This window comes from Oncorhynchus mykiss, chromosome 8, assembly GCF_013265735.2.
Source record: "Oncorhynchus mykiss isolate Arlee chromosome 8, USDA_OmykA_1.1, whole genome shotgun sequence".
Taxonomy (NCBI): Eukaryota; Metazoa; Chordata; class Actinopteri; order Salmoniformes; family Salmonidae; genus Oncorhynchus; species Oncorhynchus mykiss.
Window position 1 is genome coordinate 36,207,304 of NC_048572.1, and position 24,440 is coordinate 36,231,743.

Consider the following 24,440-nt stretch of genomic DNA (forward strand, 5'->3'; position numbering starts at 1 on the left):
AAAACTGAAATATCACATTTAGGTACAGTGGGGCAAATAAGTATTTAGTCAGTCACCAATTGTGCAAGTTCTCTCACTTAGAAAGACGAGAGAGGCCTGTAATTTTCATCATAGGTACACTTCAACTATGACAGACAAAATGAGGGGAAAAAATCCAGAAAATCACATTGTAGGATTTTTAATTAATTTATTTGCAAATTATGGTGGAAAGGTCAAACGTTTTCTGTAAGTCTTTACAAGGTTTTCACACACTGTTGCTGGTATTTTGGCCCATTCCTCCATGCAGATCTCCTCTAGAGCAGTGATGTTTTGGGGCTGTTGCTGGGCAACACGGACTTTCAACTCCCTCCAAAGATTTTCTATGGGGTTGAGATCTGGAGACTGGCTAGGCCACTCCAGGACCTTGAAATGCTTCTTACGAAACCACTCCTTCGTTGCCCGGGCGGTGTGTTTGGGATCATTGTCATGCTGAAAGACCCAGCCACGTTTCAACTTCAATGCCCTTGCTGACGGAAGGAGGTTTTCACTCAAAATCTCACGATACATGGCCCCATTCATTCTTTCCTTTACATGGATCAGTCGTCCTGGTCCCTTTGCAGAAAAACCGCCCCAAAGCATGATGTTTCCACCCCCATGCTTCACAGTAGCTATGGTGTTCTTTGGATGCAACTCAGCATTCTTTGTCCTCCAAACACGGCGAGTTGAGTTTTTTCCAAAAAGTTATATTTTGGTTTCATCTGACCATATGACATTCTCCCAATCTTCTTCTGGATCATCCAGATGCTCTCTAGCAAACTTCAGACGGGCCTGGACATGTACTGGCTTAAGCAGGGGGACACGTCTGGCACTGCAGGATTTGAGTCCCTGGCGGCGTAGTGTGTTACTGATGGTAGGCTTTGTTACTTTGGTCCCAGCTCTCTGCAGGTCATTCACTAGGTCCCCCCGTGTGGTTCTGGGATTTTTGCTCACCGCTCTTGTGATCATTTTTACCCCACGGGGTGAGATCTTGCGTGGAGCCCCAGATCGAGGGAGATTATCAGTGGTTTTGTATGTCTTCCATTTCCTAATAATTGCTCCCACAGTTGATTTCTTCAAACCAAGCTGCTTACCTATTGCAGATTCAGTCTTCCCAGCCTGGTGCAGGTCTACCATTTTGTTTCTGGTGTCCTTTGACAGCTCTTTGGTCTTGGCCATAGTGGAGTTTGGAGTGTGACTGTTTGAGGTTGTGGACAGGTGTCTTTTATACTGATAACAAGTTCAAACAGGTGCCATTAATAAAGGTAACGAGTGGAGGACAGAGGAGCCTCTTAAAGAAGAAGTTACAGGTCTGTGGGAGCCAGAATTCTTGCTTGTTTGTAGGTGACCAAATACTTATTTTCCACCATAATTTGTAAATAAATTCATAAAAAATTCTACAAAGTGATTTTCTGCATTTTTCCCCCTCATTTTGTCTGTCATAGTTGAAGTGTACCTATGATGAAAATTACAGGCCTCTCTCGTCATTTTAATTGGGAGAACTTGCACAATTGGTGGCTGACTAAATACTTTTTTGCCCCACTGTAAGTATTCAGACCCTTTACTCAGTACTTTGTTGATTGGCAGCAATTAGAGCCTCTAGACTTCTTGGGTATGACACTACAAACTTGGCACACCTGTATTTGGGGAGTTTCTCACATTCTTCCCCGTAGATCCTCTCAAGCTCTGTCAGGTTAGATGGGGAGTGTCGCTGCACAGCTATTTTCAGGTCTATCCAGAGATGTTTGATCAGGTTCAAGACCGGGCTCTGGCTGGGCCACTCAAGGACATTCAGAGACTAGTCCCGAAGCCACTCCTGCATTTTCTTGGCTGTGTGCTTAGGGTCGTTGTCCTGTTGGAAGGTGAACCTTGAGCGATCTGGAACAGGTTTTCATCAAGGATATCTCTGTACTTTGCTCCATTCATCTTTCCCTCCATCCTGACTAGTCTCCCAGTCCCTGCCTCTGAAAAACATCACCACAGCATGATGCTGCCATCACCATGCTTAGCCGTAGGGGTGACGCTTGACATTCAGGCCAAAGAGTTCAATCTTGGTTTCATCAGACCAGAGAATCTTGTTTCTCATGGTATGTGAGTCCTTTAGGTACCTTTTGGCAAACTCCAAGCGAGCTGTCATGTGCCTTTTACTGAGGAGTGGCTCATGGCTTGTTTTTTGCTGTGACATGCACTGTCAACTGTGGGACCTTATATAGACAGGTGTGTGCCTTTCCAAATCATGTCCAATCTATTCAATAGGTGGACACCAATCAAATTGTGGAAACATCTCAAAGATGATCAATGGAAACCGGATGCACCTGAGCTCAATTTTGAGTCTCATAGCAAAGGGTCTGAATACTTACGTAAATATGTCATTTCTATTTTTTCTTTGTAATAAATTAGCAAACATTTCTAACAACCAGTTTTTTGCTTTTTCGTTATGAGGTATTTTGTATAGATTGATAGATTAATTTAATACATTTTAGAATAACGTAACAAAATGTGGATAAATCAAGGGGTCTGAATGCTTTCCGAATGCACTTGGCCATATACCACAAACCCAAAAGGTGCCTTATTGTATTATAAACTGGTTACCCACATAATTAGAACAGCACACAAGTATTTCTGTGTCCTACCCGTTGTATATTTAATCAATCAGGCCAAAGAGGGTGTGGCATATGGCCAATATACCACTGCTAAGTCTGTTCTTATGCACAACGCAACGTGAAGTGCCTGAACACAGCCCTTAGCCCTGGTATGTTGGCCATGTATCACAAACCCCCAAGGTGCCTTATTGCTATTATAAACTGGTTACCAACGTAATTAGAATCTCTAAAAGTAGTCATTTGAATTGTGTCCCATTACCTTAACCTTACCAGGGGTGAGCTGGATGCCACACACTTAGGATGACTGAGCTGCCCTGTGCCAGTAGGACTGATTCACTAGACAGAGGCAATAGTGTGGCCCTAGCAGGGTTACTTCTGTACACTTTGATGAAATCAAGACTCTATGGAATGTCTTGGAGTGGTATAACACAAAGATAACAGTGGTCCTCAAATGGCTGACAAATTGTCTAAGTGGCAGGAAACGACTGCCCAGTCACGTGACTGATCCCAGTGATAATGGTCCATCAGCGTGATGTTCTGATAACACACGTGCACACGAGTGGTTCCGCAGATCTCACTGGCCGTGGCAGGAAGTGCTGCTTGTCGTTATACACAGCAGTCTATCATAGCCCTATACAATCCACGCACGCACGCACACACACACGTACACAGACACACAGTCTTTCTTCCTCTCCCGCCAATTCTCTCCATTCGACTGTCCTGGTGTGTTTCATTAAAAACCTATTTATCCGACACCTCTTGTCCCCGCAGCAGATGGACAGACGGCAGTCTGTATTCCTGGGAGTTTGGACTCTATGTGTGTGTATATGTGTGTGTGTGTGTGTGTGTGTGTTTGTGTGTGTGTGTGTGTTTGGACTGGAGGGAGCGGAAAGGCATCAGTGTTTACATATCCTCTGGAATCATATTAAAAACCATGACCCACCCCTTCCGCCTCTAGCCCAGCTTAGCCCAGCGCAGCACAGGGTTAATTAGCTGTCTCCGTGGTCCCTGGAATGTTTTGTCGGTTTCTGTGTGTGTGTGTGTGTGTGTGTGTGTGTACACCTATGGAAGATTCCCTGCATGGACTACCTCTGAATTTGAATCACCATACATGGATGTGAAGTATGGGTGCTGAGGGTGCAGCGGAGAAAAATACTCCCCTGCACCCACGTAATTACTAGTGGAGGCTGGTGGGAGGAGCTATAGGAGGATAGGCTCATTGTGATGCCTGGAATGGAATCAATGGAACGGAGTCAAACATGTGGTTTCCATATGTTTGATGTGTTTGATACCGTTCCATTGCTTCCATTCCAGTCATTACAATGAGCCCGTCCTCCTATAGCTTTTCCCACCAACCCCTACTGGTAATTACAGTGCAGTATGCTACACGAACACAGATGTTTATTTGGATCCCCATTAGCTTTCCCAGAAGCAGCAGCTACTCTTCCTAGGGTCCACAGAAAAAACACAAAAGACTGTTACGCTGAAAGACAAGGAAAGTCGCAGACATGTTAAATACACAACCAAAATAATACAAACAACACAACAGCAAAAATAATGTGTGTTTTAGAGTGTGTCTGTGTTGGTGATGAGTGGGTTGATTTTATAACCCTCAGTCCCCGCGGGTGGGTTTAGGGTCATTAAGTATTTTGTGGATGAAGGATGGGTGGGTGGCGGGAGGGTTGAATAAAGGGAACACAAAGCACCCAAAAAATCCACAAATTATTCATTCTTGTGCAATGTATGTCTATAGCCTATATTGCGTTTTTTTCGTTCGTTTTTTTTTGTCTATCTGGCATTAGTGCATAAGCCTAAGCTTTAGGGTCTAAACTGTTCGCGTGCCAAATGGCCTACACGCCAATCGCCAAATGCTTTTGGGAACGGGCAGAAAGAATAAGGTCAATGTTGACGTTTAATTCAATAAGATGAAAGATGCGACATGAAGAGTTGAAAATAGAGGGAAGGCAGGGCCAGAAAAGTATTGTTTGGGGAAGATTTGGTGAAGTGGTGAAACAGGATGATGGCAGTGCCGGGCTGTGTTATGTGTGATGATTATGAGGCGCTGTACAAATTCGACAGTCACAAGATGGGGATTTCAAATAGGCCTATGGCACGTCAAGGGAACTGTAGCCTACTGTTCAGATGGGTCAAATGAAAACTGCAGTTTGGACACTGACTGCAGGCCTAAAACCTCTCGCATAGCCTTGATATTAACCCCTGCGGAATGAAGCATTTCTTGCAGTAAAATGATACACCGAATTTAAATATTGCATCGTGAACAGGAGTGGAGAAATAGGATTTAATTCTCTCAGCAAATTCGGAGAATGTTGAGAGAATCCCGTTAGGGACCATCTGTAGAGGTGCTGTGTTTTATCAGCATCATGAAAGATGATTTGTATTTCAACCACAGAAAATATCCTTTTCACAGCCATCTATTTCCTTGCAACTGGTCAAACTGATGTCATTTGGACATTTTGCACGGAAGATTTTTCCAGTTTTTCATTTCTTCTTCTACTTTCTCCACAGTCCCTACAACGTTTCTACTCCTTGGAAAGAAGCAGAGATGACAGAGAGAACTAGACTGAAGCATTCATTTAATTCTATCGATTTACAACGTTCTTCTTCTAGGGCAACATATAACGACAGAAGAGAAGCTGCATGTATCTACACTGGACAAATGTATTAAACGCAACATGTAAAGTGTTGGTCCCATGTTTGTTGAGCTGAAATATAAGATCAAATAAATGTTTCATATGCAGAAAAAAGCTTATTTCTGTAAAATGTTCTGCACAAATTTGTTTACATCCCTGTTAGTGAGCATTTCTCCTTTGCCAAGATAATCCATCCACCTGAGAGGTGTGGCATATCAAAAAGCTGAATAAACAGCATGATCATTACACAGGTGCACCTCGGCTGGGGACAATAAAAGGCCACTCTAAAATGTGCAGTTTTGTCACACAACCTCCAACATTGTTTTAGAGAATTTGTTATGTCCAACCGGTACAGTAAGTCCAACCGGCCTCTCAACCGCAGACCACGTGTAGCCACGCCAGCACAAGACATCGAGCTTCTTCACCACCGGGACTTTCTGAGACCAGCCACCCGGACAGCTGATGAAACTGTGAGTTTGCACAACCAAAGAATTTCTGCACAAATTTTAAGAAATTGTCTCATGGAAGCTCATCTGCAAGCTCGTCGTCCTCACCAGGGTCTTGGCCTGACTGCCGTTCAGCGTCATAACCAACTTCAGTGGGCAAATGCTCACCTTCGATGGCCACTGGCACACTGGAGAAGTGTGCTCTTCACCGATGGATCCCCGGTTTCAACTGTACCGGGCAGATGGCAGACAGCCTGTATGGAGTCATGTGGGCGAGCAGTTTGCTGACCTCAACGTTGTGAACAGAGTGCCCCATGGGGTGCTATGGTAGGTGCAGGCATAAGCTATGGACAACAAACACAATTGCGTTTTATCGTTGGCAATTTGAATGCACAGAGATACCGTGACGAGATCCTGAGGCCCATTGTCATGCCATTCATCTGCCACCATCACCTCATGTTTCAGCATGATAATGCACGGCCCCATGTCCCAGTTCTTCCATGGCCTGCATACTCACCAGATTGAGCACGTTTGGGACGCTCTGGATCGACGTGTACGGCAGCATGTTCCAGTTTGCTTAAGTACTTTACTCCACTGTATAATACTGTGCGTTGCCGTGAATTCATATTACACTTGGAGACTGTGAAGAGACCCCTGGTGACATGTCTTGTGGGGTATGTGTGGGTGCCTGAGCTGAATGCTATTTGATTATACAGATCACTTGGAATTTTCAGTTAAGCAGTTCATCTCTCTTCAATCCTCAACAAGGGAAGACTGGCATGCACGTTGTGGATGTTAGTTCTGTGTGTGCAGTTAAGGGCAAGGACTGCTGCTCTGTTTTGAACCAGCTGAAGCTTTGCTAGGACTTTCTTTGCTACACCATCTCACTGCACAGTAATCAACTTGGGACAAGACCAGTATATTTTCGTGTCAAAAACGCAGAACATCTTTTTATAACAGACATACCCATCCCCATCTTCACAACAACTCAATATGACTTGACCATGATAATTGACCATCCCAATGTTATACTGGCTTCCTCAACTTGCTCAATGGTCACACCCTTTATACACAACTCCAGTTGAGGTTTTAGGTCTTAAGATAATGTTTTTAATGTGATTGCAAGTGTGGCTTTGCACTGTTGATATACTTTACTATCCTTAAACCTCTTACAGACCACAATAGTGACATTCTTGGAAGTCCATTGTCTGCCATTTCAGTACACACACACACACACAACACACACACGCACATACGCACAGACACTACCTCTTCAGTATGTAGAAACATACTCCACGGAATACGCCGAGTGTACAAAACATTAGGAACATCTGCTCTTTCCATGACATAGACTGACCAGATGAATCCAGGTGAAAGCTTTGATCCCTTATTGATGTCACTTGTTAAATCCACTTCAATTAGTGTAGATGAAGGGGAGGAGACGGGTTAAAGAAGGATTTTTAAGCCGTGAGACAATAGAGACATGGATTGTGTATGTGTGCCATTCAGAGAGTGAATGGGAAAGACAAAATATTTAAGTGCCTTTGAACGGGGTATGGTCGTAGGTGCCAGGCGCACCGGTTTGTGTCAAGAACTGCAAAGCTGCTGGGTTTTTCATGCTCCACAGCTTCCGGCGTGTGTCAAGAATGAACCACCCATAGGACATCCAGTCAACTTGACACAAAAGTGTTGTGCACTCAATGTGACCCTGACTTAGTGGATGTTCTTGGAAAGGATCCAGAACAATAAGGTGAGCCTAGTAAGGGGACAGGGACAGTGGAGGAAGTGAAGCTGTTAGCATCACAGTGAACCTGCTTTACCTGCATAGGAGGTAAAACATCTCTCATAGTATTACTGGGAACTACAAATCAACAAAGACAAGTGTTCACTTCAGCAATGTACAATAGCCACATTTATTAATCACAAGCAGATTCCCTTTACACTTCTATACTATGATCATCATCATCATCTCAATGTTTTCCCTTTACGGCATACACACATTTACAACAACAAAATGCATACACTTAGGTTGATGAACAGAAACAAGTGGTTCAAGACAAAATAAAAATACATGTCTATAATTATTGTCTTTTTAAGGAGCCACTTCTCAAAATACTCCTCATCATCACAAGTGTTTTTAACTCAGTAGTGGTACCGTACTGAAAGTGCACACGGTCTATCCAATAACAGACAGCTTCGTATAATACAATGGCAATTTACACAAAGATGCATTTCACACATTCGACATCAAAACAAGGCAAACCTATTCAAAAGGCACAGGACTCTCACATCAATAAGAACCGTATTTTATAGAAACCAAGTTATACTCGTTTACACGTTATAATGTGATCCTTCACTTTAAACTGGTTCAAGTTAATCAATTGAAATAAGTATGCCGACAGCAGACATGACACATCAATGTGGTGTGTGTATGGCCCTGTCCAGGGTCTTTGACTGACATTTTAATTTAGTATGATGTCACATATCATAGGATGAATGGACCAATAGTGTACAAGATCCTGTTAGGGGCGGTGCACTCAATATTTTACATGGACATAAAATGACCAAAGGTTTGGCTTTAGAAATAGTTCAAATCTACCATGTTGCAAACATTATCTGTGATGACTGTCTTGGGCAGTAAGTACTTACATTATATTACCAAAGGAAAACCATTGAATAAACATTTGGGACATGTATTGATCATAAAACTACATTTAGGGTTTAAATGTTGAAAAAGCCTGGGACATCATTTTAGTGTCTTATGTTAATGGGTCAAATGTGTGTGTGTGTGTGTGCGTGTGTTAACAATTTCAGTTTTTGGTAAGGGGCAGTGATATAGTCTTTTTTTTCATTTCATCCCATACCAACACAAGTAGTTCATCACTAGTACTGTACAAACAATGTCATAGTTGCAGTTTCAGTTTGATTTCAAATCATTAAGGTCAGGTTAGTGATCGCCTGTACAAGAGGACAGAGAAATGTACATTTTACATTTACGTTACGTCTTCTCTGCTACAGTAACATTTACAATAGTTCAACGGCATGCAGATACGTGATTTACTCTCCCTCATCACCCTCCCATCCATCCCTCATCACCCTCCCTCCATCCCTCATCACCCTCCCTCCATCCCAGATCACCCTCCCTCCATCGCTCATCACCCTCCTTCCATCCCTCAGCCCCTCCCATCCATTTCCCCTCCCTCCGCACCCCCCCACCCCTCCACGGCAGGATTAACCATAAACAATCTAAACGCTAACGTGTCAAAAGCATTACAAAAATGAGAAAATCAAAACGATAAAATAAGTACGTCTCGACCAGGCCAATATATCTTACAAAGCAAAATAGTATTAAAACAAGGTAGCAGCAACACAGAGTAGGCTTACTTTTGTGAGGACGAAATAGAACCAGCAAGCCTCCAGTGCTTGGTGGCGACGATAGAACAGAAGAGTTAGTTCTGTAGAAAGCCTTCAGTGCAAAATATAAATTAGGAGCGATTCGTACTTTTCAATAAAGAAAATGAAGGCTGTGTCCACAGTGGTTGGACAGGAAGTTGAAATTGACTTGCTATGCCTGGACTTTATTTGGGGCTTGCAATGCAATCACTTTACATTGCAGTGCCATTGTACGTTACAAATTCAACATTGCCCTGGTCTTAACCAATGTCAAATCAATGATACTCATAACTATTCTCTAAGTGCACAGTGAAATCAAAACATTGGCACCGCTGACTGACCTACACTATAGTCAGCATTGTGAGAACGTAATCTAAGACCTAATACATTGTCCTTTTTAAAAAGTAGGAACACATTAAAAACATTTTTTTTTTTTTTTAAGAAATGATTCTGTCTGTGCAATGGTTCAAGTATGTAACTTAGTTCCTGCGCATAGTTAGTGCCGAGTCACACATACACGTATCCTGTGTCTGCACCGCCCCGGAGCAAAACAACAAAAACACACAAATACAAAACAAGTATTTACATATCTGAATAGAACTACAGAGTAGGTACTCCCTATTACTGGTCCATGGTCAGATATTGTTTAACCCCCATACTGGTTCAGGTCAGGAGTTAGCGCAGGGTAATCTGTCCCTAGAATGGCAATTTTCACCTCGAACGACCAACCAGAACTGTCCAATTCAGAGGAAGGGGAGGGTTTAGTCTCTAATGAGGTTTCGTCTCTAAAGCCTATTTCCTATATAGTGCACTACTTTTGGACAGTCTTTATATGAGGCTCCGGCCAAAAGTACTGCACTATATAGGGAAAAGGGTGTCATTTCAGATTTGTCTTAAAGGGGTGTGTCAAACACTCTTTCCGACGAGTCTTCTGTATCATCCTCTGACTGGGACGCTTTGTGGTTGAGCCTCTCGGTCGTCGAGGAGACAGACAGGTTGCCATGGGTACTGTCGTCGCTAAGCTTGGCCTTGCTGCTGTCCTGGACAAACTCCTGGATCTCTAGGGGCAACCGTCTGAACTTGTCCTGGTACTCCTGGTCCAGCTCGGTCTGCAGCTATTGGGAGAGAAGAGAACAAAGTATGGTTCTACAACAGAACCAAATAGAACCACAGAACAAACCGTAGCAAGAGAACTACAGCTACAAAGAGAACTGGTCCTGGTCCACCTCTCTGCAGCTACAGGAAGGAGAGAGGACAGAGAACGGGTCTACAGAACCAACAGAGTGGGCCTACATCATTATATTCTGAACTTGTCCTTGTACTCCTAGTCCACCTCTCTGCAGCTACAGGAAGGAGAGAGGACAGATAATGGGTCTATAAGCAGCAACAGGGAGAGGACAAACGGTATGGGTCTACAGAACCAACAGAGTGGGCCTACATCATTATATACTGAACTTGTCCTTGTACTCCTAGTCCACCTCTCTGCAGCTACAGGAAGGAGAGAGGACAGAGAATGGGTCTATAAGCAGCAACAGGGAGAGGACAAACGGTATGGGTCTACAGAACCAACAGAGGGGGCCTACATCATTATATACTGAACTTGTCCTTGCTACCCCTGGTACTGTGTAACTGAAGAGGAGAAAAGAATATGGTGGCATTGACTAGTGATGACTGATATGGACCGGCTGAGTTGATGTTACCGGTCAACAGGTTTTCTGTTGTTACATTTTCTCTACATCAATTAGTAATAACGTTACTGAGCTCCCTGCCTTCTGACAGACAGACGGGGAAGTCGGAGAGAGAGAGAGAAGGATACAGTCTGTTTTCTCCCAGGCATAGCCGCCGCTAATGATTACAGATGACAGGATTGTATTCATTCTGATCCAATAATTGCTTTAATGCTGATTTCTCTGTTTAACTACCCTGCTGCGTCCCAGGGGAGGGCCATAATTAAAGGAGAGCAGCAAAGATGAACCACATCACAATCTAAGAGCCTAAGAAAACAGCCCAACCCCTGCTCAGGTAATTCTCCCCATTCCCACTATTTCAGAGAGTTATCATCGTACTGCTACAAACATCCATATTCACAATGGTGTTGTTAGTGATAGATAATATGTTAGCTCTGTTACAATTAGCCCAATTCGGAAGCCCACTGTGGTAAGTTTGTCCAGTGCCTTTTTTTTTTCAAATACCACAAATATGGATACCCCCCCTGTTTTCAAACACGAGCTCGGATATTATGGTCCTCACAGAGACTTGGCTAAACGGCTCGATCCTGGATAAGGACATTGACATTGCTGATAACAAAATCTTCAAGTGTAACAGACTGAAAAAAATTGGGAGAGGTGGCTTCACGTTCTCTAAATACCACTTCTGGTATTTACACGTGTCCATAAACCAAAATACACATTTATCTGGGATTTACCACCTGACTCTGTAGCTGATTGGCAGCTTTTCAGGCAATTAAGAAATAGATGCACTTCCTCAATCAAGAAAGCCAAATCTATCTCAGACTCTGCTGGTGATCTGTCTAAATTTTGGAAATCAGTTAACGCACAGAGGAGAGGAAATTCCTTTCCTGCATAAGCAAGTTGTGTCAGACTGACATCATTATTGAGTAAAATGAGAAATAAAGCCTTTATCTCGGCAGGCTTTTTATTTGAATGAAATGGTGGTTTAATTGACCCTGGTGAGATAGTCGACTGCCTGCCCCTCTTCCAGCCTCCAGTTGGCTCTATGGAAGTTCCGTCAACTTCTTCTTTGTTTTCATTTCAACAACTTTCTACCTGTGATGTGCTGGAGGCCTTGCGCCACGTTGATGTAAAAAAAGAATCCACTGGGGCTGATTTGCCTGGTCCTTTCTCGCTGCAGCTTTCTGCTCATCTGATTACAGAACCGTTAACACATTTTTAAGGGTGCACTATGCAGAAATCGCTCCGCCATTTTCTGGTTGCTAAAATTGTAATCGTTTGCCTAATTTCAGTTTATGTGACAAAACAAGCAAGTATAGTGTAGAGAATCTTTGTACCATCTAAACTGCTGTGAAATATATTTTCCATAACCAAAAATATAGTATTTTCAGCTTTTTGAAGCTGGTGTAGAAAACCTTAAGTAAAAGTCACAAAAACGAAACTTAAGAACGGGTACCATAGAAATAGAGCACATAGAACATATCCACCACGTCTTAGACTTGCTTTCAATGAGAATGACAGATCTATTACTAACATTTCTACGTCACATATTGCAGCTTTAACCTTAGAATTATTTCTGGTACCATCCCGAGGGTCTGGAAGGCAGCCAATATACTTCCCCTTCACAATGTTGGTGACCCGTGTGACCTAAATAATTATCGCCCCATTTCCAAACTCTCTTGCCAACTCAACTTAGATCCTTTTAAACTACGAAATGTATTCTATATGTACACCAGTCAGGATTCAGACAAGGTCATAGTACCATCTTTGCTACTTCTTTGGTTGGAAATTATGTTCTTAATGGCCCAGTGCCGTCAAAAGCATGATTTTCCTGTGTTTTATATAAACTATATGATCAAAAGTATATGGACACCTACTCGTCTAAAATCATGGGCGTTAATATGGAGTTGGTCCCCCCTTTACTGCTATAACAGCCTCCACTCTTCTGGGAACGCTTTCCACTAGATGTTGGAACATTGCAGTGGGGACTTAATTCAAATCTGCAACAAGCGTATTAGTGAGGTTGGAGCGATTAGGCATGGCTCGCAGTCGGCATTCCAATTAATCCCAAATGTATTCAATGGGGTTGAGGTCAGGGCTCTGTGCAGGCCAGTCAAGTTCTTCCACAACGATCTCAACAAACCATTTCTGTATGGACCGCGCTTTGTGCACGGGGGCATTATCATGCTGAAACAGGAAAGGGCCTTCCCCAAACTATCGCCACAAAGTTGGAAGCACAGAATCGTGTAAAATGTTATTCTATGCTGTAGCGTTAAGATTTCCCTTCACTGGAACTAAGGGGCCTAGCCCGAACCATGATAAACAGCCCCAGGCCATTTTTCCCCCTCCACCGAACTTTACAGTTGGCACTATGCATTGGGACAGGTAGCTTTCTACTTGCATCAACCAAACCCAGATTTGTCCGTCGGACTACCAGATGGTGAAGTGTGATTCATCACTACAGAGAACGCGTTTCCAGCCAACGCATGGCATTGCGCATGGTGATCTTAGGCTTGTGTGTGGCTGCTCAGCAATGTTAACCCATTTCATTAAACTCCCAACGAACAGTTGTTGTGCTGACGTTGCTTCCAGAGGCAGTTTGGAACTCGGTAGTGAAGGTTACAACCAAGGACAGGCGATCTTTCCGCGATACACGCTTCAGCACTCGCCGGTCCCGTTCTGTGAGCTTGTGTGGCCTACCACTTCACGGCTGAGCCGTTGTTGCTCCTAGAAATTTTCACTTCACAATAACAGCACTTACAGTTGACCGGGTCAGCTCTAGCAGGGCAGAAATTTGACAAACTGACTTGTTGGAAAGGTGGCATCCTATGACGGTGCCACGTTGAAAGTCACTGAGCTCTTCAGTAAGGCCATTTCTACTGCCAATGTTTGTCTATGGAGAGTGCGTGGCTGTGTGCTCGATCTTATACACCTGTCGGCAACGGGTGTGGATGAAATAGCAGGGAATAGCAGAAACCACTCATTGGAAAGGGTGTCCACATACTGGGGGAAGCATTGGAGTCATCATGATACAGCTGTGGATCACTTGCAACACTTTGTAAAGTCCATGCCCCAACGAACTGAGGCTGTTCTGGGGGGGGGGGGGGGGGTGCAACTCAACATTAGAAAGGTGTTCCTATTGTTTGGTACACGCAGTGTATCAGTTACTCATTTTGAAGCTGCAAAAGTTGTCTACACTAATGTTGAAGTGATTCTTTGTCTCTAATGTATTTCATTGTAGGCTATAGGCTATATTAAGATTAATATCTAACAGCTATCCAAGCCATGTGCTAATGATCATATATTTGGATTCAACTAACTGTTTCCTTGACATTTTGTATTTTCAAATACATGGTCCTTGTAAAAATGTTGACCTTTTATTTATACAGGTGAGCCAATTAAGAACACATTTGAATTAGGACCATGTCAGAATCTAAGCGCTCAACTGAGGCTCGTCGCATTACATGAGATGGGAAAAAAAGGCTGATTTGAATAACTCTCTGATCTTACAGCGGTAGACTCGCGCCAAAAAAAAACACACGATCTTTGTAGGATTACTTACTCATCAAAACAACCCTACGATTAATGTATCGCCAAATGGCTTGTGGGCTAATGGTCAGGACTATTGCTTTCTTTGTGGGTAATACACCTTTTATACACAATCAAACTACAGTGAAGTGATCCAATATTAATTAACCTCAGTCCCACTCCAATCCAAGGAGTCATTCTTGAGAGTGGGGCTGTTCAAATCCAAACATGTGTGTACAGAGAAGCCTCCAGGTGTTAAGAGACACTTGTGTGAGACACAGGCAGAGACGGATGAAGACTATCCCACTGGAGGACTGGGGAGAGGAGGAGAGAGGGATGAAGACTATCCCACTGGAGGACTGGAGAGAGGAGGAGAGAGGGATGAAGACTATCCCACTGGAGGACTGGAGAGAGGAGGAGAGAGGGATGAAGACTATCCCACTGGAGGACTGGGGAGAGGAGGAGAGAGGGATGATGACTATCCCACTGGAGGACTGGGGAGAGGAGGAGAGAGGGATGAAGACTATCCCACTGGAGGACTGGGGAGAGGAGGAGAGAGGGATGATGACTATCCCACTGGAGGACTGGGGAGAGGAGGAGAGAGGGATGAAGACTATCCCACTGGAGGACTGGGGAGAGGAGAGGGATGAAGACTATCCCACTGGAGGACTGGATAGAGGAGGAGAGATGGATGAAGACTATCCCACTGGAGGACTGGATAGAGGAGGAGAGATGGATGAAGACTATCCCACTGGAGGACTGGATAGAGGAGGAGAGATGGATGAAGACTATCCCACTGGAAGACTGGATAGAGGAGGAGAGATGGATGAAGACTATCCCACTGGAGGACTGGATAGAGGAGGAGAGATGGATGAAGACAATCCAACTAGGAATTGGAGTGAGGAAAGGAGAGAGGGCTGTATGGAGGAGAGAGGAATGAAGTCAATCACATAGACTAGAGGACAGGTGAGGTGAGTGAGAGGTGATTACTCCTCCACGGACTCTTCAGGAACAAGGAGGAACCACTTGTCCTTCCAGACATTCAGTCATTTCCTTTGCACTTGACTTTCCCTCCATTAAGTCTCCACCTGATCCAAACAGACTGACACATCTTTCTGATTCCACTCCTCCTCACGTAGGACAAGCTGTTCTCAGTGACAGAACCTGCCTGATGACAGAACCTGCCTCTGTACCATGGAAATAATACATTTAGTCATCTACGTCCTAAATGGCACCCTATCCCCTACATAGAGCACTACTTTTCATCAGTCCTAAATGGCACCCTATCCCCTACATAGAGCACTACTTTTCATCAGTCCTAAATGTAGTGCACCGAGTATACCAAACATTAGGAACACCTTGCAATATCAGAACAGCCTCAACAGGACTCTGCAACGTGTCGAAAGCGCTCAACAGGGATGCTGGCCCATGTTGACTTCAGTGCTTCCCACAGTGCGTCAAGTTGGCTGGATGTCGTTTGGGTGGTGGACCATTCTTGATACGCACGGGAAACTGTTGAGCGTGAAAAACCCAGCAGTGTTGTAGTTCTTGACACACTTAAGCTGCTGCCCCGGCACCTACTACCACACCCTGTTTTTTGTCTTGCCCACTCACCCTCTGCATGGCACACGTGAACAATCCATGTCCCGATTCTCTCAAGGCTTCAAAATCCTTCTTTAACCCGTCTCCTCCCCTTCATCTACACTGATTGAAGTGGATTTAACAAGTAACATCAATAAGGGATCATAGCTTTCACCTGGATTCACCTGGTCAGTCTATGTCACGGAAAGAGCAGGTGTTCTTGATGTTTCGTATACTTATCTTATCATCATGCATCACACGTTGGTTTAAAAACAAACACACCCTCTACCTACTAGACACATAAATACGTGAAGATGAGATGATTTCATGTAACTTGTGAAGTGAAGCTGAAGGCAGGTCTTCATTACCTGGGACAGGGCAGTTCTATTCTAATTCGTCTCCCCTTACTCTTTCGCTAACCGAGCTTGAAGTGGTGTCTGCTCTGATTGGACCACCTTTTCTAAGGTGTGTGTGTCACATTCATACGGGAGCCTAAGGTGACCTCTGCCCTGATCAGACCACACACCCCAAGGTGACCTTCCAGGAAGAGTGTTTTGCCAGATGGCTAAAGACGCTTCGCTCTGCAGCCCGTCTCCTCCCCGCTGCTGACCCACTTAGGAAGGGACAGTCTGCCGCACGCGTGAGTGTGAGAGAGAGATTGTGTACTGTGTACTGTGTGTGTGAGAGAGAGAGAGAGAGAGAGAGAGAGAGAGAGAGAGAGAGAGAGAGAGTGTGTGTGTGTGTGTGTGTGTGTGTGTGTGTGTGTGTGAGAAGGGGAGCGAGAGTATGTGTGGTCTGCTGTCCCCCTGTAAGCCATAGGCCCCGAGGTCCTTTGATTAAAGCTGTCATCTCTCTCTTAACTCGGATGGTTTCTAGGTGTTTTATAAAAAGGTGGGGTGGAGCAGGAGGGTGTGAGGTGAAATGGGGTGGGTGGCCGGAAGTCAATGGTTCATGGGTGTGTGTGTGTGTACGTGAGAGAGTGTGTTCGAGTGTGTTCATTGCCATCGGGGATGCATGCGTGTGTGTGTCGGTTGGGGACAGGGTGTGTGTGTGTCGGTTGGGGACGGGGTGTGTGTGTGTCGGTTGTGGACAGGGTGTGTGTGTGTCGGTTGTGGACAGGGTGTGTGTGTGTCGGTTGTGGACAGGGTGTGTGTGTGTCGGTTGAGGACAGGGTGTGTGTAGATGTTGGAGACAGGTTGTGTATCAGGACGAGGTGTGTGGGTTGGGACAGGGTGTGTGTGTGTCGGTTGGGGACAGGGTGTGTGTAGATGTTGGAGACAGGTTGTGTATCAGGACGAGGTGTGTGGGTTGGGACAGGGTGTGTGTGTGTCGGTTGGGGACAGGGTGTGTGTAGATGTTGGAGACAGGTTGTGTATCAGGACGAGGTGTGTGGGTTGGGACAGGGTGTGTGTGTGTGTGTGTGTGTTGGGTACAGGGGTGTGACGAACACCACACCTCGTTATCACCTGGGGGTGGAGTGACAGCTGAGGTAATTAAAAGTCACAGGGATGGAGTGAAGAGGGAGGAGAGGAGGAGCAGATGGAGCTAGCAGGGTCTCTTTCTTTCTCTCGCTTTCTGTCAGTCTCCATTTCTTCTCCCACCCCTCTCAATGAGGCATCCAACATAGTGGAGAGCTGAGCATCCTCCAACAGTACTGTCTAATAGAAGGTCTCATCAGGTGTCCGGATCTGACTGAGCAACCTCAACTGCCCTTCAGAGACCAGCGCAGTGTTTGTGTTCGTGTGTGTGGTTTCCGCTTGGACCCAAACGAGCACTTAAATACGGTATCTCCTCAGAAGACCCATCATCTGTCAAAACACACACACACACTCACTTCTGCCTTTCTTAAAATACTATACTGGATGACTTTCACCATCTGTCCTAATTCTGAGGCGCCATCGAGGGAAGCGGTGTGTGTGTGTGTCGGAGGGCCTCGGAACTAAATTCGGTTCCAAATGAATGTGTGGCTTCTTGTCACTCTCAGTACTAGAGCTAGTAAGACAGGTTACATAACAGCAGCACTCAACATGTATTACATTGGTGGCTAAGCCTACTCTGCAGGCTTTTACTCCAGCCCTACACACGCAAGGTCCCAGGGAGCAGCTGATTAGGAGAATCAGGTGTGTTAGATTAGGGCTGGAACAAAACCCTGCGGAGGGGAGCTGTCCAGGAGGATGTTTGGCCACCAGTGATAACATCCAGCATTAAGGATTCAGGGTGGCACAGTGGTTAAGGGCGCTGTACTGCAGCGCCAGCTGTTCCACCAGAGACCCTGGGTTCGCGCCCAGGCTCTGTCAGAACCGGCCATGACCGGGAGGTCCGTGGGGCGACGCACAATTGGCCTAGCATTGTCTGGGTTAGGGAGGGTTTGCCCGGTAGGGATATCCTTGTCTCATCGCGCACCAGTGACTCCTGTGTACAGTATATTTGTAGCGGGCGCAGTGCACGTTAACAAAGGTTGCCAGGTGCACGGTGTTTCCTCCGGCACATTGGTGCGGCTGGCTTCCGGGTTGGATGCGCGCTGTCTTAAGAAGCAGTGCGTCTTGGTTGCGTTGTGTATCGGAGGACGCATGACTTTCAACCTTCGTCTCTCCCGAGAGTTGTAGTGATGAGACAAGATAGTAGCTACTAAAACAATTGGATACCATGAAATTGGGGAGAAAAGGGGTAAAATTAAAAATATATATATATTTTTTTTAAAGAATCCACCTGTGTTCCTCAGCCCTGCCGGGTCTCAGCCCATCTCTGACAGCTACTAATGGGCCTGCATCCCAAATGGCAACCTTTTCCCTACATAGGGACCAGGGCCCGCAGAGTGCACTTAATAAGGAATACGGATCCATTTAAAAGCTGCTGGGCAATCTTCTGGTACTGTAACATGGTTCCCAAATGGCAACCTTTTCCCTACATAGGGACCAGGGCCCGCAGAGTGCACTTAATAAGGAATACGGATCCATTTAAAAGCTGCTGGGCAATCTTCTGGTACTGTAACATGGTTTAGGTACAGCAGAACCCAGTCCATTTTCAACCCTAGCAGTTCCAACCCACTCCTGTGATATATGCCACACTGTGTGTTTGTCCCCTCCTGTCCTAGATATATCCAAACACAGTCCAATTAGGCTCTCCGTGACCAGGAGGTGAATGAGGGGTCACCACTCTGAAATGTGTGTGCTGGCTGTCTGAGGGGTTGCTTAAGAACCATTTGCATTCTTTCCAGTGGTCCACAGGAGAGGCATAATGAAGGAGAGAGAGAGAGAGAGAGAGAGAGAGAGAGAGAGAGAGAGAGAGAGAGAGAGAGAGAGAGAGAGAGAGAGAGAGAGAGAGAGAGAGAGAGAGAGAGAGAGAGAGAGAGAGAGAGAGAGAGAGAGAGAGAGAGAGAGAGAGAGAGATGGGCTTTATGAATTGTTTATTTGTCTGTGTTGGGCTTTAGCCAAGATTATTCTGTACAGAGTTAAGTATATTTGTCCAGGACTCAATTGTTCCTCGACTAGAGAACGGACAGGTTTTTATACTGCTGTCTTTTCTCTCCTCTCTTTCTCTTTCTCTACCCCCCCCCCCACCCCCCCATCCCATTCTTTCTATTCCTCTCTCACTCCCTCAGTTTTTCCTTCTATTCTTATAGTAATGCTGATATGTAGAGCTGGCTCATTGTGACAACGTGGAACTATTATACAATGATGTAGAGGGGAGGGTTTCCAGCAGGACAACAAGAGATGTGAAACCTTTCAAGACACCTTCATTAGCCAACACAGACACACACACACACGCGCGTGCGCACACACATTATGCCATATCTGCCTCAGAGGGTGACCACCATGGTTTGAGCTTAAACAGCAGCCTTGTCATCCAACACCACAGGCAAGCAGGAGTGTAACCTGGCACGCAACACACACACATGCAGATATACTCACACACACACACACAAACACACGTAGACACAAAAGTGTGACAAAAAGGCTTCGTCTCACTGCATCGGCTTTCCTCTGGGAGTAACAATGTTCCCTGTGGGCAGAGTGTGTGTGTGTGTGTGTGTGTGTGTGTGTGTGTGTGTGTGTGTGTGTGTGTGTGTGTGTGTGTGTGTGTGTGTGTGTGTGTGTATTAATTATTGATGTGACCCTATGGAATGGAGAGAGGAGCAGACCAAAGGCAGTGATGAGGGAAGCCAAGACCGCCAACAGTCTGAGAGAGGCATATAGAGAGAGAGGGAGGAAGAGGGAAGGAGGGGAAGAATGAGGAAGAGAGAGAGTGGGATAAAGGGGGAGAGTATAGAGAGGGAGGAAGAGGGAAGGAGGGGAAGAATGAGGAAGAGAGAGAGTGGGATAAAGGGGGAGAGTAGAGAGAGGCATAGAGAGAGAGAGGGAGGAAGAAGGAAGGAGAGGAAGAATGAGGAAGAGAGAGAGTGGGATAAAGGGAGAGAGTAGAGAGAGGGAGGAAGAGGGAAGGAGGGGAAGAATGAGGAAGAGAGAGAGTGGTATAAAGGGGGAGAGTATAGAGAGGGAGGAAGAGGGAATGAGGGGAAGAATGAGGAAGAGAGAGAGAGGGATAAAGGGGGAGAGTATAGAGAGGGAGGAAAAGGGAAGGAGGGGAAGAATGAGGAAGAGAGAGAGTGGTATAAAGGGGGAGAGTATAGAGAGGGAGGAAGAGGGAATGAGGGGAAGAATGAGGAAGAGAGAGAGAGGGATAAAGGGGGAGAGTATAGAGAGGGAGGAAAAGGGAAGGAGGGGAACAATGAGGAAGAGAGAGAGTGGGATAAAGGGGGAGAGTAGAGAGAGAGAGGGAGGAAGAGGGAAGGAGGGGAAGAATGAGGAAGAGAGAGAGTTGGATAAAGGGCGAGAGTAGAGAGAGAGAGGGAGGAAGAGGGAAGGAGGGGAAGAATGAGGAAGAGAGAGAGTGGGATAAAGGCGGAGAGTAGAGAGAGAGAGGGAGGAAGAGTGAAGGAGGGGAAGAATGAGGAAGAGAGAGAGTGGGATAAAGGGGGAGAGTAGAGAGAGAGAGGGAGGAAGAGGGAAGGAGGGGAAGAATGAGGAAGAGAGAGAGTGGGATAAAGCCAGAGAGTATAGAGAGAGAGAGAGGGAGGAAGAGGGAAGGAGGGGAATACTGAGGAAGAGAGAGAGTGGGATAAAGGCAGAGAGTACAGAGAGAGAGAGAGAGAGAGAGAGAGAGAGAGAGAGAGAGAGAGAGAGAGAGGAAGGAATTATGGTTTTCAGATAAAGGGTCTTTCTCTGTTTTTGTGCCCAGAAACAAGAGCAACAGCCAGATCCATTTGGGCCATGGATCCAGCCTCTGGACATTTTCTCTCTCATGCTCCCTCATTTTAATTATCTTTCTCTCATTCTCTGTCACTCTCTCTCTCTCCATCTGTCTATCCTGTCCTCGACTCTCTTAGCCCTCTCCGTCTCTCCGTCTATCCCTTCCTGTCTCTCCGTCTATCCCTCCCTGTCTCTCTGTCTATCCCTCCCTGTCTCTCCGTCTATCCCTCCCTGTCTCTCCGTCTATCCCTCCCTGTCTCTTCGTCTATCCCTCCATCTCTCTCCGTCTCTCCGTCTATCCCTCCCTGTCTCTCCGTCTATCCCTCCCTGTCTTTTAGTCTTTCCCTCCCTGTCTCTCTGTCTATCCCTCCTCTCTCTCCATCTATCCCTCCCCGTCTCTCCATCTATCCCTCCCCGTCTCTCCGTCTATCCCTCCCTGTCTCTCCGTCTATCCCTCCTGTCTCTCTGTCTATCCCTCCTGTCTCTCTGTCTATCCCTCCTGTCTCTCTGTCTATCCCTCCTGTCTCTTTGTCTATCCCTCCTGTCTCTCCGTCTATCCCTCCCTGTCTCCCCGTCTATCCCTCCCTGTCTCTCCGTCTATCCCTCCCTGTCTCTCCGTCTATCCCTCCCTGTTTCTCCGTCTATCCCTCCCTGTTTCTCCGTCTATCCCTCCCTGTATCTCCGTCTATCCCTCCCTGTATCTCCGTCTATCCCTCCCTGTCTCTCTGTCTTTCCCTCCCTGTCTCTCCGTTTATCCCTCTCTCTCTCTCCATCTGTCTATCCTGTCCTCGACTCTCTTCGCCCTCACCGTCTCTCCGTCTATCCCTCCCTGTCTCTCCGTCTATCCCTCCCTGTTTCTCCGTCTATCCCTCCCTGTGTCTCCGTCTATCCCTCCCTGTATCTCGTCTATCCCTCCCTGTCTCTCCGTCTTTCCCTCCCTGTCTCTCCGTCTATCCCTCTCTCTCTCTCCATCTGTCTATCCTGTCCTCGACTCTCTTCGCCCTCTCCGTCTCTCCGTCTATCCCTCCCTATCTCTCCGTCTCTCTGTCTATCCCTCCTGTCTCTAAATCTATCCCTCATGTATCTCCGTCTATCCCTCCCTGTCTCCCCGTCTATCCCTCCCTGTCTCCCCGTCTATCCCTCCCTTTCTCTCCATCTCTCCGTCTATCCCTCCCTGTCTCTCCGTCTATTCCTCCCTGTCTCTCCGTCTATCCCTCCCTGTCTCTTCGTTTATCCCTCCCTGTCTCTTAGTCTTTCCCTCCCTGTCTCTCTGTCTATCCCTCCTCTCTCTCCATCCATCCCTCCCCGTCTCTCCATCTATCCCTCCCCGTCTCTCCATCTATCCCTCCCCGTCTCTCCGTCTATCCCTCCTGTCTCTCTGTCTATCCCTCCTGTCTCTTTGTCTATCCCTCCTGTCTCTCCGTCTATCCCTCCCTGTCTCCCCGTCTATCCCTCCATGTCTCTCCATCTATCCCTCCCTGTCTCTCCATCTATCCCTCCTGTCTCTCCGTCTATCCCTCCCTGTCTCTCCATCTATCCTCCCTTTCTCTCCATCTCTCCGTCTATCCCTCCCTGTCTCTCCGTCTATTCCTCCCTCTCTCTACTTCTATCCCTCCCTGTCTCTCCGTCTATCACTCCCTGTCTCTCCGTCTATCCCTCCCTCTCTCTCCGTCTATCCCTCCCTGTCTGTCCGTCTATCCCTCCCTGTCTATTAGTCTATCCCTCCCTGTCTCTCCATCTATCCCTCCTGTCTCTCTGTCTATCCCTCCCTGTCTCTCTGTCTATCCCTCCCTGTCCATCTGTCTATCCTTCCTGTCTCTCAGTCTATCCCTCCCTCTCTCCCCGTCTCTCCAGCTATCCCTCCCCGTCTCTCCGTCTATCCCTCCCTGTCTCTCTGTCTATCCCTCCCTATCTCTCCATCTCTTCGTCTATCCCTTCCTGTCTCTCCGTCTATCCCTCCCTGTCTCTCCGTGTATCCCTCCTGTCTCTCCGTCTATCCCTCCTGTCTCTCCGTCTATCCCTCCTGTCTCTCCGTCTATCCCTCCCTGTATCTCCATCTATCCCTCCTGTCTCTCCGTCTATCCCTCCTGTCTCTACGTCTATCCCTCCCTGTCTCTCCGTCTATCCCTCCTTGTATCTTCGTCTATCCCTCCGTGTCTCTCCGTCTATCCCTCCCTGTCTTTCCGTCTATCCCTCCCTGTCTCTCCGTCTAGCCCTCTCTGTCTCTCCGTCTATCCCTCCCTGTCTCCCCGTCTATCCCTCATAGTCTCTCCGTCTATCCCTCACTGTATCTCCGTCTATCCCTCCCTGTCTCTCCGTCTATCCCTCCCTGTCTCTCTGTCTATCCCTCCCTGTCTCTCTGTCTATCCCTCCTGTCTCTCTGTCTATCCCTCCCTGTCTCTCTGCCTATCCCTCCCTGTCTCTCCGTCTATCCCTCCCTGTCTCTCCGTCTATCCCTCCCTGTCTCTTCGTCTATCCCTCCCTGTCTCTTCGTCTATCCCTCCCTCTCTCTCCATCTCTCTGTCTATCCCTCCCTGTCTCTCCGTTTATCCCTCCCTGTCTCTTAGTCTTTCCCTCCCTGTCTCTCTGTCTATCCCTCCTCTCTCTCCATCTATCCATCCCCGTCTCTCCATCTATCCCTCCCCGTCTCTCCATCTATCCCTCCCCGTCTCTCCGTCTATCCCTCCTGTCTCTCTGTCTATCCCTCTGTCTCTTTGTCTATCCCTCCTGTCTCTCCGTCTATCCCTCCCTGTCTCCCCGTCTATCCCTCCCTGTCTCTCCGTCTATCCCTCCCTGTCTCTCCGTCTATCCCTCCCTGTTTCTCCGTCTATCCCTCCCTGTATCTCCGTCTATCCCTCCCTGTATCTCCGTCTATCCCTCCCTGTCTCTCTGTCTTTCCCTCCCTGTCTCTCCGTCTATCCCTCTCTCTCTCTCCATCTGTCTATCCTGTCCTCGACTCTCTTCGCCCTCTCAGTCTCTCCGTCTATCCCTTCCTGTCTCTCCGTCTATCCCTCCCTGTTTCTCCGTCTATCCCTCCCTGTATCTCCGTCTATCCCTCCCTGTATCTCCGTCTATCCCTCCCTGTCTCTCCGTCTTTCCCTCCCTGTCTCTCTGTCTATCCCTCTCTCTCTCTCCATCTGTCTATCCTGTCCTCGACTCTCTTCGCCCTCTCCGTCTCTCCGTCTATCCCTCCCTATCTCTCCGTCTCTCCGTCTATCCCTCCTGTCTCTCAATCTATCCCTCATGTATCGCCGTCTATCCCTCCCTGTCTCCCCGTCTATCC

General features: G+C 46.7%; 1 protein-coding gene across 3 annotated transcripts in view; it reads right to left on the bottom strand.

Moving 5' to 3' along the window:
* Positions 1 to 8,930: 8,930 nt before the first annotated feature.
* Positions 8,931 to 24,440, bottom strand: part of LOC110529236 (1-phosphatidylinositol 4,5-bisphosphate phosphodiesterase beta-1) — a 274,505-nt gene continuing 258,995 nt past the window's right edge. For all 3 annotated transcript variants that reach the window (XM_036985415.1, XM_036985413.1, XM_036985414.1), the window contains one exon: positions 8,931 to 10,223. In XM_036985415.1, coding sequence (XP_036841310.1) covers positions 10,126 to 10,223 — 98 coding nt within the window. In that variant the 3' untranslated portion in view covers positions 8,931 to 10,125. The remainder of the gene's footprint in view (positions 10,224 to 24,440) is intronic.